Below are 15,078 nucleotides of genomic sequence, written 5' to 3'. Positions count from 1 at the left end.
GTCCCCTGCTACTGACATATCGACTTCATACAGTATTCCCTGCCCCTGCTGAACCAGCTTAGCACCTCGTATCAGGACTAACAATGATGTTCAGGTGCAGACCATCCGACTTAGAGAGCTCCCACCTTTCCTGGAAATAGTCCCAATGAAATCTCAAACCCTCCCTCCCATGCCAATTCTTGAGCCAAGCATTCTTCCATATCCTCTAATGTCTGTGCTCACTAGCACGTGAGACCAGAGGTAATGCTGAGATTATCTTTGAGGTCTTGCTTACTGTGCTACCTAGCTCCCTGAATTCTTGATGCAAGATACTCATCCCTCATTCTGCCTGTATCAATGGTGCCAATTTGTACCAAACCCTCTGTCTCTCAACTCTCCCTGTTTGGGATGTCCTGCAGCTGCTCGGTGACATTCCTGACCCCAGCACGAGAGGGGCCACACCATCCAGGACTTCAGTCTGCAGCTGCAGAAACACGTTTCTGGTTTCTTTTTCCTCCTGTCCTGCCTGAAACCTAGCTCTGACTTGCACTCCCTTCAGAAGGGAGCAGCAGCTTCCAGAATAGAAAGCTGCTGTGTAAGCAGGAGCACAGGGGACTGCCTGCTCCTTATTGACTGCCTGGTGATTCCCCCCTTGCTTTCCTTCAGTGCCTTCAGCTGTGGTATGACCATTCTCAATGTGCTATCCACAGATTTTTCCACCTCGTGATTGTGCCGCTGTGTCTGCAGCCGCTGCTCAACTTCTGAAACCCAGCGCTCATGTTTGTGCTGTGTGCCCTCCTTTTATATTTTAAGCTTGCACTTCCAAACTCCAGTGAAAAGAAGGCCAGGTCGTCCAACCTGTCATAGAGATGTACAGCACGGAAACAGACCCTTCGGTCCAACTCGTCCCTGCAGTATTGGAGGCTGAGGGATGGCCTTAGAGGTTTATAACATCATGGATAGAATAAATAGACTCCCCCCTGGGGTGGGGGAGTCCAGAACTAGAGGGCATAGGTTTAGGGTGAGAGGGGAAAGATATAAAAGAGACCTATGGGGCAACTTTTTCACACACAGGGTGGTATGTGTATGGAATGAGCTGCCAGAGGAAGTGGTGGAGGCTGGTACAATTGCAACATTTAAGAGGCATCTGGATGGGTATATGAATAGGAAGGGTTTGGAGGGATATGGGCCGGGTGCTGGCTGGTGGGACTAGATTGGGTTGGGATATCTGGTCCGTATGGATGGGTTGGACCTGAGGCTCTGTTTCCGTGCTGTACATCTGTGACTCTGTATGTAGCTTGGCTGAAAAAGGTAAGTAAATAAGTGGTCTGAAGCCATCCGGGGTCTCTGGATATGCTCGCTAAGGTTCCTCTGATCTTCAGTGTGTCAGCATTTTGCACACAGATCATAATTGAAATCTAAAGGAGCTTCATTTCCACATCTTCCCCCACTTCTGCTCCCAGCACCCCCTGTCTTAAGTTTGATGACAAGGGTTTGAAGGAATATGGGTTTAATGCAAGTGAATAGAGTTAAAATTCAGACTGACCTTGATTAAATTGAATGACCACAAAGAAAGCTAGCAGAATGACAATAGCTATTTAGTTCTGTTCCTGATCTCAAACAGGCCCACACTGCAGGTGACCACTCAAGTGAAGGCACTGCGACCAGCAGAAACACTGAAACATCCATCAACCCTGGAGTATTTCATGCAGCCTTATTCAACTCCATTTGACATTAACTTGCAAGTTTATGTGGAATAAACTCTGGTATTAATATCGGGACTAGCTGAAAAAGCACTGATATTGCTTTGGTGTCTAGCATACTGGCGCAGCCAGCAGCTGGTATTGACAGCTTTGTTCTGATTTCCTTACAGATATGCGCAGGGATGTCCAGGATATTTTCCGCTTGACTCCTCATGAAAAGCAGGTTATGATGTTCAGCGCCACCTTAAGCAAGGAGATCCGTCCCGTCTGTCGCAAGTTCATGCAGGATGTAATTATTCATCTTTCTTACCACTACCCCACCAGTTTTTGATGAGCCACCATCAAGGGTGCTTGCATTCCTAAGAGTGAAGCATACCCCAGTCTGGAATGGAATGGAACGGCACACTGCTCCTCTTGAAGCTCATCACCACACAGTTGTAACCTTTGCAAGATGCAGTTTTCACCAGCTAGTTGTGGTTAGTGCAGTTTAGACCACAGAACCATAGGTAGTGACAACTTTTACCCAATCCCAGCTCCAGAGATACTCACGATAGATCAGATCAGAAACATGAGCTTGCAGTAGACTCGATCCTATTCGGGTCAGTGTTAATAATGAGCGCAGTTAGATTCAGAACCAACCCACAGAGCTACAGTAAAGCCAGACCTCCCACAACTTTCTAAAGCAGTTAGTTGCGTTTTCCGGAAGATCAACGGTTTCGGGTTTAGGCAGGCAAGGCCGTCACGTTAGCCCACTTCTGATAAAGATCTGCATTCTGCTACCTCTGTTGCGTTCCCTAACATGCGGTCTAGCTGAGAATTGAGCATTATAGCACAGCACATCCCTCCCGCTGTACTTAGTCAGCTCCTAGCTACATTGTCCAGAAGATTGCGTTCCTGATCGTGAAGAATGATGTAGTTTAGCGCCTTAGCACAGTGTCCGATTATCTGCGATCTCCAGAAGACCAGCGTGTTCAGGGTGAAGCAATTAAAGAATTTGTCAAATTCCTGATTTTAAACGATCCTCTGAGGAGAGATGTAGTGTTAGTCCCTTCAGAGGTGATCCCTGCTGTCGTCGAATGGAAGAAGATATCCCCATATCGCTAGGGTGCAAGCGGTGGTCAACGCAAGCAGTAAGCACTTGTGGTTAATCATGTTATCTATCCAATGGACTGGTTCACACTTTGTGCTGCTGACCTTGAGACCTGCAACGGTCAAGGATGGCTGCGAGAGGACTCCATCTTCAATCCAGCTTGACAAAGTTCCATTTCTTAATGAGGAATGGTTTGTATACAGCAGACTAAACAAGGTGACTGTCGGCTATTGGCAGACTCCCTCCAAGCATTCTGAAACCACAGAGCAGCTCAATGCTGCTGAGAGCCAGAAATGGCTGTTTGGCAGGCTGCTCATGGCAATGCATTGTAGTTGTGGGTTTTTGTGAATGTGCGTGGTACTTACGGTATGGGAGCTTGAACTTTGTGCAGATGGTTTTACGTGAGCTCAATCTCAGTTTGTTTGGTACTTGTGGATCAGTGAACCAGGATTCCAGGTACATTGGTAGCATCATATTCTTGTTTTAATTAGTTATCCGTGGTAGGACAGCATTTATTGCCCATTTGTGATTCCCTATGGTTGCAGCCAAATTAAACTCTAGAGCAATTAAGAGTCAATGATGTTGGTGTGAAATCAGAGTCGCGTATAGGCCAGACTTGATGTATGCACAACCTTAGTTTGTCTGTAGAGTTTCTAACAGCAGCAGTCTGTCAGCTTCATTGTTAATTTTGCTGATGGATATTTGTTTCGGCGGGTTGGGGGCAGGGCGGAGGGAGGTGTGCAGGATTTGGAATTGACTCATTCTAAAGCTGTTAGTGTGTTTGAAAGGTCACTCTATTCAAGCACATCTTTGGATAACCGGTCCAGGGACGTAACCATTTACAGTACCTAGGAAAGAATCTGCTTTCCTTGGCTGACTTGTGGCTGTGGTGGAATATGCTGTATTTAGTCTAGACCCCTCCATGCACCATGTCCAGTAATAAAATGATACAGCACAGAAGAAGAGCTGTCAGCCCAGTGAGCCTGTCCCAGTTTGTGGTAGTTAGTCCCATATCCTTACTGTGTCATTCCTTCTCAAAGTCTGCTTGCGTTAGCCTTCCAGATCATCAGAACTTGCTATTCTCCTCATGACACCTCTGGCTCTTTTGCCAATCCCTGTAAATTTGTCCTTGCACAATTCAGATACGTTTCTCCTTATTTAATCTTTAAAAACTGTTCCATTTTTATTGCAGATTTAATCTACTGTTCTGTGGTTTAAGGAAGAGCAGCCCCAGCTCCCTGAGATTTTACTAGAATGAGGCCCTCATCTCTGGTATAGTTTCAGTAAATCTCTATACCACTTCAGAGGTTTTGGTATTGTTGACAGTAATGCTCACACGCCAACAATGAGTTTAACAAAATAAGTTGTCACTCTGTTGCCCAGCACTACAAGTAGTACTGCAACTGTGGCCTGGCTATAACTTACCATAATATCCCTGATTTTAACAAAGCCCTGGACTATTTCAGATTTCTGTATGCATTTCTGTTGCTCTTTCCCATTTGGAATTGTTGTTCTCACCACAAATCTATCACCTCACCTTTGAATACATTTCATCTGCTGTGGTTTCGATAATTTTATCAATCTATCTGCTCCCTCTGCAACTTGTTATAATCTTTATCACTGTTGTTCTTGAGTGTTGTCATTTTAAACTTTGCAACCAATTACTATGGTGCCCATTCTGGTCGAAGATGAGTGTGCTGGTACTTCTGGGCCCAGTTCCTTGGTACATTTGCACTTCTGTCTCTCTCAGGTAGCTGTCTTTGTGTGAACCTGAATATTACTGTAGGGCTGTTGGATGATTGTGGGTCACGGAGAAATCTCGCTCCTGAATCTTGTAGCAGTGTTGAATTCTTGTTTGATTCTTGACAGTGCAGCAGCTGATCATAAACTGAATCACGTGAAGCTGCTTTGCAAACCTGTTGCTTTAGTGTTACAGCAGATCATTGAGAACTTTGCTCTTGAGCTAATAGTGTTTTGTATTTGACTTAAACGGACTATATTCCGTAGTGTTGGTTGAAGGCAGTTGTTAAGTTATGGTTGTGCTTTGTGCAGAAAATATTGCTTCAGCTGCTCCCACAAGTACCAAACAATACTGTACTTGCGTTGTGATAGAATTCAATTAACCTAACTTTAAAAGCTGGGGGTGGGAAACGGCGCGGTGGTTGGGATGTCCATCCATGGCAGTTTACTTTTGCCAAGCATTGGGGGGGGGTTACCTGAACCATCCAAAACCAGCAGACCTTTAGCCCTGGAGAGCCTGGGTTTGAGTGGTTTAGCTGGGCCTGGATTTCAGTGATGCCCACTGTGCAAGGATTCAGCTCCATAACTGCTGCCTATCCAAGTGCTCACCATACTGTGGCTTCTCAATCTGGTAAAGAGGTGGTCATTGAGGTTAAAGTTCATGGTCATGCACTGTTGGATCTACTTAAAGCCTGTTGTACTGAAGGCACTTTGGAATGCTATAGAGTCATAGAATCATTGGCAGGTTCAGGATTTGAGTTGCTTTCAGTTGAGGACTATTGTAGGGGAAAGGCATATAACAATGCTGGCTCTTTTTTAAAAAAAAACTTCTTCCCTTATAACCCTTTTAAGTCTCTAGTTAAACTTTTCAGTCCCTTTAGAGGCACGTGGCTCTAATTTCCAATGGTCTGCTGATTGCATGGTTATTGGAAGCCCCAAGTGCTGGTGTAATTGTCTGTGTATGTGTAAAGCACATTGCAGGATTAGCTGTGAATAAGTACTTGAGAGCGCAGCCAGTTAATTTCAGGTCAAGTGTCGAATCCAACAAAGTGCATCCCCAATTTCCAGCACCTGGTTAGTCAAACAACCAAGGGAGATTTGCAGAGAAATCAGACATGCAGCCAGCACACTGAGCTTTTGAGTCAGTTGCCCAAACTGGTGATGGCATGAAATTATTTCACAATTTTGCTACCCTGGATCTCCCGGCTTTGCACTGTCTGTTGTCCAAGTGGTTTGTTTCGATCCCACGTCTGGAGGTAGTTTGCAGTGTTGCCAAGCTAGTGAGGACAGTTTCACGCTGATTTAACTTGTTTGTAGAACGTCAGTTGAAAAGATCTAGTTGCTTGATGAAGGTAGATAGAAATTTCTGAATCTGCTGAGTTGATGTCTGAAATTGTCCTACCAAAAGGGCTTGTGTTATCCAGAAAGTTATTGCTGCCCATTTACGCCTCCTGGAATGAAATGTTTGCAGATGTTTGTTGAGGGTAGTATTGGTTGAAGAGTTGTTTGCATAAGCATCTGTAGTACTTATAGAAGGCTTCTGAAACTTCTGCAGTACTTTAGCCAACCAGCATCTTGAGTGCAGTATCTAGTTAGTTCTGGTCAGTTACAGAAGGGAGAGCTTTTAATGTGAAGCAGTCAGAATAATCTAAACAGCATGCACTTCACTCGTTACCTAAGGGTGAACGGCAGGGGGGAGTTGCTGGATAGAGAGACAGAAATGCACGCTTGTGCCTAATACCTGGACGTTGTTGATATGAATAGTAATGACCTCACCGAAGAGCAGTTGAGGCTGAGCCCAGAATCTGTGCAGAAGCAGTTAAGTACCGTGGGTGGTAGATTAGTTCCCAGGTGGGCTGACAGGTCTCCAGCAGGATCCATAATGGTAAATGGTCCCAAAAAGCACTGCAGGTGATTGCTGAAATGTCACCCCTTTCTGGTTTTTCTCTCTCGTTTAGCCCATGGAGGTGTTTGTTGATGATGAGACTAAGCTGACACTCCATGGATTGCAGCAATATTATGTTAAACTAAAGGACAATGAGAAGAATCGCAAGCTGTTTGATTTACTTGACGTCCTGGAGTTTAATCAGGTGAGCCACTATTGAATGAGAATCTGGTGGAGGTTTGAGCTTTGTGCAGAGTTACAGGTAATGTTTAACCTTTACGACCTTCCGATCAGTCAGGTTTGCAGTCCGTTATTATTCTGTTTTCAAATAGCCAAGGCCAGTAGGTACGAACTCTGAACTTGAGGTGGCTGCTTGGGGGCAGAGTTGTGTGAGGTCAACAGACATGCCATAATTGTCTTAGGGCCAGGCTCCGTATAGGAAACAGTAGCCCATTCAACCCCTTGAACCTGTTCAGCAATGGTTAGACTGCATCATAACCATTGATCCCTAACCTGACACACAACTGTCAGTGAACCTCTGCCACAATACTTATCTTTGGGGGTGGCATTCCCCACTTCCAATACCACGTGAGAAACTGTTTGCCAGCATTGTCCCTAGGTGGACAAGCTCAGACCTCCCTGTTCTCCCACCAGAGGAAACCATTTCCATAATCCAGCTGGCAAAACTTTGAACCTTTCAAATGATACCATTCATTTAAGAATGTTCAATCATAGTTTAAGTAACTTCCAAAATACAAGATGCTCCAAATGTTTTGCTCATCTAGATCTCTCGCATCCTTGCATTTTTAACTTTTAAAGTGTAGGTGATGTTTGTTCTGTAAATATATGGTCATTCCTACACCATATTTGTTAAGATTCTTTGTCCCTTGACTGACCAGTCTTGGTGATATTTGAAAGCTTTTCTGTTGGGATAGTTAATCCAAGCCCAAATTGTTAATACACATTGAATGTCAGTGCTCCCAGCGCTGATCCTTCTGCCTCCCTTTGCTCTCCCCTCCTTATTTGAACAACTCCCATTAGTCTGCTTTTAGCTAATTTACCATCCAACAGCCATTGGCCCCTGACTCCACATACACAGAACTTTGCCACAAGGTTACTGTGTGGTCAGTACTTTCCCAAATCCTGTTGCTGCTTTAACAGACTCAGCAATGACATTTGCCTTTCATGGATAATGTCCAAGTCAGCTGCCTGCTCCCTGGCCCACCGACGTGGGTGTTGGTGCAAGGCAACGTGACCAGACCTTGTTGTGTTTGGAGCAGAATGGGAAGTCCCTCAGTATATTTTAGTCCTGATGACCCACATACCGCCACATCAACCATATGCAGGCTGGGATGAAAACAAAGTGCTGGAGAAACTCAGTGGATCTGGAAAAAGAAACATCATTAACGTTTTAAGTGTGGAATAACTCTTCAGCTGAAGAGTCACATTGGAGTCAGCATGAACTCTGTTTCTCTTACCACAGATGCTGCCAGAGTTCATGCTGAGTCCGGTTTGACTCTTCAGTTGAAAAGTTCCAGATTCAAATTATTAATGTTTCTGTGCCCACAGACCCATTGAGTTTCTCCAGCATTTTGTACTTATTTCAGATTTCCAGCATCTGCAGTATATTGCTTTTTTATTTCATAGCCCCCAATAGTATGGAAGCAGGTCATTTAACCCATTGAGTGCACACTGACCCAAACCCACCCAATCCCTGTAATGCTGCATTTCCTATGGCTAATGCACCAAACCTGCACATCTTTGGACTGTGGGAGGAAACCAGAGCACCTGTAGGAAACCCACGCAGACATGGGGAGAATGTGCAAATTCCATACACAGCCCCCTGAGGCTGGCATCGAACCTGGTGTGTGGCAGCTGTGCTAACTGCTGAGCCACTGTGCTGCCCTGTTGCACCCTTTCTAAAGATCCTTTCTTAGGTATGGAGACCAAAGCTGTGTGCAATCTCTAGTTAGGGATGTGGTAACTGGCACTTGGGAACCATTCCAAAATCTAGTTTCCATGTTTGAAGATAACATTCAAGGGGTGAAAAATCAGGAAACTTTACAATGTGAGTCTGACATTGATAGTAATGGAGAACATGAAGATTTATTCTTAGATGTCACCACAGTGTGGAAGCAGTCCTTGTTTCCCTAGTTAATCCACCTCGCCTGCATAATATGGACAATTTACCCTGGTCAATCACCTAACCTGCGCATCTTTGGATTGTGGGAGGAAATTGGAGCACCGAGGAAACCCACACAGACAGTCGCCTGAGGCTGGAATCGAACCCAGGTCCCTGGTGCTGTGAGGCAGCAGTGCACTGAGCCACCGTGCTACCTCGGGAAGTAGGGGTTTGGGCTTGGAGCTGTCTGATCAACAAGTAACCCCCCGGCAGTCTCCCAAGGCTGACATGTGCCTTTCATGGTGGTGTGCCTTCTGTATTACAGGTGGTGATCTTTGTGAAGTCAGTACAGCGCTGTGTGGCACTTGCACAACTACTAGTGGAGCAGAACTTCCCAGCTATCGCTATCCATCGAGGCATGGCACAGGAAGAAAGGTATCGCAAGCGTTTTTTCAAAACTCCCTTGATCCCAACACAAGATTCTGGTGGTGTTTTCATATAATATTTGTCAGATCCATGTGCTTTTAAGGAAGCTTTTTTCCACCCCTTCCTCCACCTTTCGTTCTTAGGTTGTCTCGTTATCAGCAGTTCAAAGATTTTCAGAGGCGTATCTTGGTTGCAACAAATCTGTTTGGTCGAGGTATGGACATTGAGCGAGTGAATATTGTTTTCAACTATGACATGCCTGAGGACTCTGACACATACCTGCACAGGGTGAGATTGCTCTTCAGTAAAACTCTTGGGTTGGTTACCAGTTCCTGATTGCAAATCTATTCGAACTTGTTGAATGCTGACAGAACAGATAGTGTGGACCTAAACCCTGTATGTTCTCTTACCCCATTGCACTCAGCCCCAGCTTTCTCCCACTTATTAACTATACTGTATTAGAGGGAAGTGATGATCGGCTAATGGGTTCTGGTGGAGGTATTGGTGTGGCTGATGCACCCATTAATGGTTGACCATTAACCTCCTGACATTTTCAGAAATAAGGGAATATGAACTGTAGGTTTCTCAGTTTGGGAGAGCACAAGAATGTTAATAAAACAGAAAATGCTAGAGAGACTCAGCAGGTCTTCAGCATCTGTGGAGAGAAAAGCAGTTCAGTCCAGTGAGTTGAGTGTGAGAGTTAATGTTCTGTGCAGAAGGACTCGTTGAGGGGACATCCAGTTTATTCTGGGTTTCTCCTCGCTGGACAGTCGCACTTTTCAGCAGCTCTACAAACCAAAAACAAGAGCTGTCAGCACTGTCTGGGAAGTGTTAATAATGCAAGGACATCTGGGAGTGCTACTTCTAGGGTCCACAGGTTTGATATTCTGGGAAGTGTCAGCAGAAATTCCACCATTCTGTTAAATCCCTGTGTGTACGGGGGAGTGCTGTTTTGTCCTTTGTGTCTTAGTTGGTGATGTGTGTTTAAACCTGCCAAGTTACTTTAGACTTAAGAATAGGTTCATAATACCTTCTGTGTCCTTTCTGCTAATAGGTTGCTCGTGCTGGTAGGTTTGGGACAAAAGGTTTGGCAATTACCTTTGTGTCCGATGAAACAGACGCGAAAGTACTAAACGATGTTCAGGATCGGTTTGAGGTCAATGTTGCCGAACTGCCGGATGAAATTGACATTTCCACCTACAGTACGTACCAAGCGTTGAGTTTTCTCATGATGGCAGTACTTTTTTCCTTTCAAACACAACACTCTCCTCCAGGGTGTGTGTGTGTGTGTGTGTGTGTGGTGCTGATTGGATAACTGGTGATGGAGCTGTAAGGGATGTAACAAGGTGAAACAGTTTTAAAACATGGGCACGCAGAATAATGGTGACGTGGAATAATAGAGCAGGCTTTTGTTGATCGAGGTCGGGAGAGGGCAAAGCTAGGGGTGGAATAAAACTGTTAGTTTTTAAATATTTGTTAAAGGAAATTGATTCCATTTCTCAATTTATCATGGCTAATTTGTTTCAGTGAATATCTAATCTCGTTCTGAGTTGCTTTCTTCCCAAAGATGAACAGTGCTCAGGGAGGTGCCCTTGAATAAAGAGGGGAAGATCCTGCCTGTTTCTAATGTCTTTCTTGACCTCTGCACTCCAAGCCAATATGGGTGATTAGCAGGTGCAGTTGCTTAAATAATACAGGGAAGAACAGCCAAACCAGTGATCACATAGTGACCAGACTCTGATCTTATGTTGGGCTGAGTGTTACAATATTGGTCCTGGATTCTTCACATGTCCCTGAGCTGGCTGACAGCACAATGGCTTGATCTTACATCTGATTCACAGACACAATTAATACCTTTTTCAAACTGAATCATCAATCTGTAAATGTGCTTGGTGTAAGCTTCCTTAATCAGTGGTGCCATTTTACTAATGACTGATCTCTAGCTCCCTGTTTCTCTCTCCCTTCCTTTTCTGACTAGTAACATGCAGTACAGAATCAGGCCGTTCGGCCCAACCCATCTGTGCTAATCAGGTTTCTCATTTGCCGGTATTTGGCCCATAACCCCAGTAAACCTTTCCTGGTTGTGTACCTGTCCAAATGTCTTTTATGTTTGTAATTGTATTCGCCTGTACCACTTCCCTTGGCTGTTTGTCTCATATATGCATCACTCCGTGTAGGGAAAAGATTGCCACAGGTCCCTTTTTAAATCATCCCCCCCACTCCGCCCCACCTTAAATCAATGCCCTTTGTCATAGAATCCCTGCAGTGTGGAAACATGCCATTTGGCCCATCAAGTCCACACTGACCCTTTTGAAGAGCATCCCATTAGACACACCCCTATCCTATGCCTGTAACCTTACATTTCCCATAACTAATCCTTTTGTTATTTCACATGCTGCCTTAGTTTTGAACTCTCCTTCCCGTGGGGAAAAGATTGTTGCTGTTTGCCTTACCTATGCCTCTCATGACTTTATAACCCTTTGTAAGGTCACCCCTCAGCTGCCTCCTCTCCAGGGAAACAAAACCGATCCTTGTGGCTAACTGCTGGTCACAGACCTCCAGCCTGAACAACAACTCTCTACTACCAACCTGTTTTCTCCCATCAAGCTAATTTTGTATCCAGTTGGCTAGCTGTCCCTGGATTGCATGTGATCCACCCTTCCTTACCAGTTGTCTTTTTAGTTTCCTGGGGTGTTTTGGTATCAGTTACTTGGATCTGATTTTGGTATGTGCTCTTGTCTGCCTGTGTGAAGGACAGATACCCGATGATTTCTTCTCGAAGGAAGGTTTACCTCACTCACTCTCCTTTTTATATACTTGTAAAACCAGTTTATACATTCTGACTCTTCTGGCTAGTTTATTCATTCTAATGCGGAAAGTCAGGAGGCATGGGATAGAGGGAAATTTGGCCAGTTGGATAGAAAACTGGCCAACCGGTCGAAGTCAGAGAGTGGTGGTAGATGGTAAATATTCAGCCTGGAGCCCAGTTACAAGTGGAGTTCCGCAGGGATCAGTTCTGGGTCCTCTGCAGTTTGTAATTTTTATTAATGACTTGGAAGAGGGAGTCTAAGGGTGGGTCAGTAAATTTGCAGATGATACGAAGATTGGTGGAGTTGTGGATAGTGAGGAGGGCTGTTGTCGGCTGCAAAGGGACTTAGATATGATGCAGAGCTGGGCTGAGGAGTGGCAGATGGAGTTCAACCCTGCCAAGTGTGAGGTTGTCCATTTTGGAAGGACAAATAAGAATGCGGAATACAGGGTTAATGGTAGGGTTCTTAGTAAGGTGGAGGAGCAGAGGGATCTTGGGGTCTATGTTCATAGATCTTTGCAAGTTGCCACTCAGGTGGATAGAGCTTGTAAGAAGGTCTATGGTGTATTAGCGTTCATTAGCAGAGGGATTGAATTCAAGAGTCGTGAAGTGATGTTGCAGCTGTACAGGACTTTGGTTAGGCCACAGTTGGAGTACTGTGTGCAGTTCTGGTCGCCTCACTTTAGGAAAGATGTGGAAGCTTTGGAGAGGGTGCAGAGAAGATTTACCAGGATGTTGCCTGGAATGGAGAATAGGTCGTACGAGGATAGGTTGAGAGTGCTAGGCCTTTTCTCGTTGGAACGGAGAAGGATGAGGGGTGACTTGATAGAATCAGAAACTTTTTCCCCGGGTACAACAGAGTGTTACATGGGGACATAAGTTTAAGGTGAAGGGTGGAAGGTATAGGGGGGGATGTCCGGGGTAGGTTCTTTACCCAGAGAGTGGTGGGGGCATGGAATGCGCTGCCTGTGGGAGTGGCAGAGTCAGAATCATTGGTGACCTTTAAGCAGCAATTGGATAGGTACATGGATGGGTGCTTAAGCTCGGACAAATGTTCGGCATAACATCGTGGGCCGAAGGGCCTGTTCTGTATTGTATTGTTCTATGTAATTTTTCCCCTTTTGGTGTTTTGTTGGTTTCTAAAACTCCAATCTTTTGGCTTACTACGCTTTGCAAATAACCTTTTAAAATTTTAAATACTTTTCTAATCGATGTGTTCAACAGCTTGAACCCAGATCTCCTGACCCAGGGATAGGGACACTTGCGCTATTATAAAGCCCATTCTAATTTTGTGCTGCGCTTAACTTCCTTAGTAAACAATGGGTGTGTGTATCTTGTTGAGTTTCTTCAATTACATTTTTGAATATTTAACATATTTCCATTGAGGCCGCCTTCAGTTTCCCAATGAAGGGCTTATGCCCAAAACGTCGACTCTCCTGCTCCTTAGATGCTGTCTGACCGGATGTGGTTTTTCCAGCACCACACTCTTGGACTCTGATCTCCAGCAGCATCTGCGCCCCTCCCGTTCTGCACATCTTTCCAATGAGTCCCATTACCAGCCTTTTTTGTGCCTATTTGCCAAATGGGCTTTAGCCAGCTCTCCCCCCGTTGTTACATAATTGGCTTCACTTAAATTTAGCTTCCTTCTTTTGGGCTCAGGTTTATAAACTCTGAAATTTGAGTGTGAAATTCAATTGCAGTAGATGACTTTTACTCTGAGGTTACTCATTAATGCGGAGTTGTACAATACCAAATTTAAAATCACTTTATCCGTAATTACACTGCAGTTTTTGGAAAAATCTGTTACAGAAGAATTCTCCAAACTTACCTTTGATTACTATTAGCAGTTGGTTATGTCGAGTCCGTATAAAAATTTCAGATTTCAGTCTCCCACTATGGTTACATTACCTTTATTAAACTCTGATTCCAGCTCTTGTCAATGGCATAATTGTTGCTAGGTGCATCTGTAAACTGCTTTCACCTTGTAGTTCCTGATCCCTGCTCAGTGATTCAGCTTTTACACCCAGTGGTGACATTGCTGGTTAGGGAGGAAGCGTTTGTTTTGTCTGATTAAGCTGTAATCGGAGTTCCAGCTGTAGAGTTTGTTTTTAAGTTATCGAAGTACACGTTACTGTTTCGCAAACCTTATTGAGGGAATGTACTCAACAGGTAGCAACACATTAACAGCTTCACTGAGTTTGCTGGATTTGGAGAATAATTTGGATTTTCCCCCTCTGTTTGATGGAACAGATCCTAACCAGGTCTGTTTTTTTGTTTCCCTTTCTAGTTGAACAAAGCCGATAAAGCCAGCACTTGGTGAGGTTACAGAACTGTCCCACAGAAATTCACAGCAGTTAACAGATGGGCATCAGCGATGCCTTTTACCTACAGAAGGGGAAGAAATGACTTTTAAAATTCCTTTTGTTGAAATGTTTTTAAAAATTGTTTCAATTGATACAACTTTTGTGTGGAAGAAATGAAGCTTTTATAAAACATTGAATCTGTTTAAATTTGTTTGTACATTGCTTTTTCCTGCCTGTCTTTACCGAAAGGTGGTCTGTTGGTTAATAAATCTGTTTTCAAATACCCACAAGTCCTGTGTGCTTCACCTGAAAAGACGGCCAGTGCACGTCCATGGGTCAATGTCAGCAGATGATTTATGGAATTGTTGGGGGTCTTGAGTGCTTTGGAATCTTTAGTGTGGCATGAAGCTGTGTCCTGTCCAGAGGAGCATCACGTCGATGTTTATGCCATACACTGATACATAGTTGTGTTATCGTAAGTGTACAGCGTGTGTTCCTAATACAGGAAAAAAGGTGACATCATTAAAAATGACAACCAAGTAATATCTGCCAATGCCCAGTAGGCGTGCAAAGCAACAGCTTTTTCAGAGGATCTGTGTGTGGTGCTGGAAAAGCACAGCAGGTCAGGCAGCTGTGTGACAATATGGGACCTTAATGGATTTTCTGAGGAGCAAGAGAATCAACATTTCAGGCATTAGTTCTTCATTGGGACGGCTAGTGGGCTTATGCCCGAAACGTCAGTTCTCCTGCTTCTCTGCTGCCTGTACCTTCCCAGCACCACACTCTCGGCTGTGATCTCCAGTATCTGCAGTCCTCGCTTTCTCCATTTTTGAGAGACCTGGTAAAGCAGTGAAGTTAAAATAGAGATACCATGGCATGCGCACATTTTGATTGTTTTGAAGCAGTTTTGACTTCACCAGGTATTGCAGGGTGCTTACTGTAATAGCACCAAGTTAAAGCAGTTTAGATTTGACTCTTCTGATGTGAAACAAGCTGAATGAGATCATCATTGCCCCACTAA

The 15,078-nt window shown here is 44.4% G+C and overlaps 1 protein-coding gene across 2 annotated transcripts in view; it reads left to right on the top strand.

Moving 5' to 3' along the window:
• LOC122552162 (ATP-dependent RNA helicase DDX39A-like) overlaps positions 1 to 14,347 on the top strand; it is a 39,211-nt gene extending 24,864 nt beyond the window's left edge. For both annotated transcript variants that reach the window (XM_043694682.2, XM_043694683.2), the window contains exons 6-11: positions 1,853 to 1,971; positions 6,471 to 6,602; positions 8,845 to 8,954; positions 9,089 to 9,233; positions 10,000 to 10,147; positions 14,042 to 14,347. In XM_043694682.2, coding sequence (XP_043550617.1) covers positions 1,853 to 1,971; positions 6,471 to 6,602; positions 8,845 to 8,954; positions 9,089 to 9,233; positions 10,000 to 10,147; positions 14,042 to 14,058 — 671 coding nt within the window. In that variant the 3' untranslated portion in view covers positions 14,059 to 14,347. The remainder of the gene's footprint in view (positions 1 to 1,852; positions 1,972 to 6,470; positions 6,603 to 8,844; positions 8,955 to 9,088; positions 9,234 to 9,999; positions 10,148 to 14,041) is intronic.
• The last annotated feature ends 731 nt before the right edge of the window (positions 14,348 to 15,078 follow it).

The sequence above is a fragment of the Chiloscyllium plagiosum genome, unplaced genomic scaffold (assembly GCF_037043375.1).
Source record: "Chiloscyllium plagiosum isolate Xiang-an unplaced genomic scaffold, Cpla_swu_hap1 HiC_scaffold_45, whole genome shotgun sequence".
Lineage (NCBI taxonomy): Eukaryota > Metazoa > Chordata > Chondrichthyes > Orectolobiformes > Hemiscylliidae > Chiloscyllium > Chiloscyllium plagiosum.
Note: the sequence above shows the minus strand (reverse complement) of the source record. Positions and strands in the feature narration are given on the sequence as shown.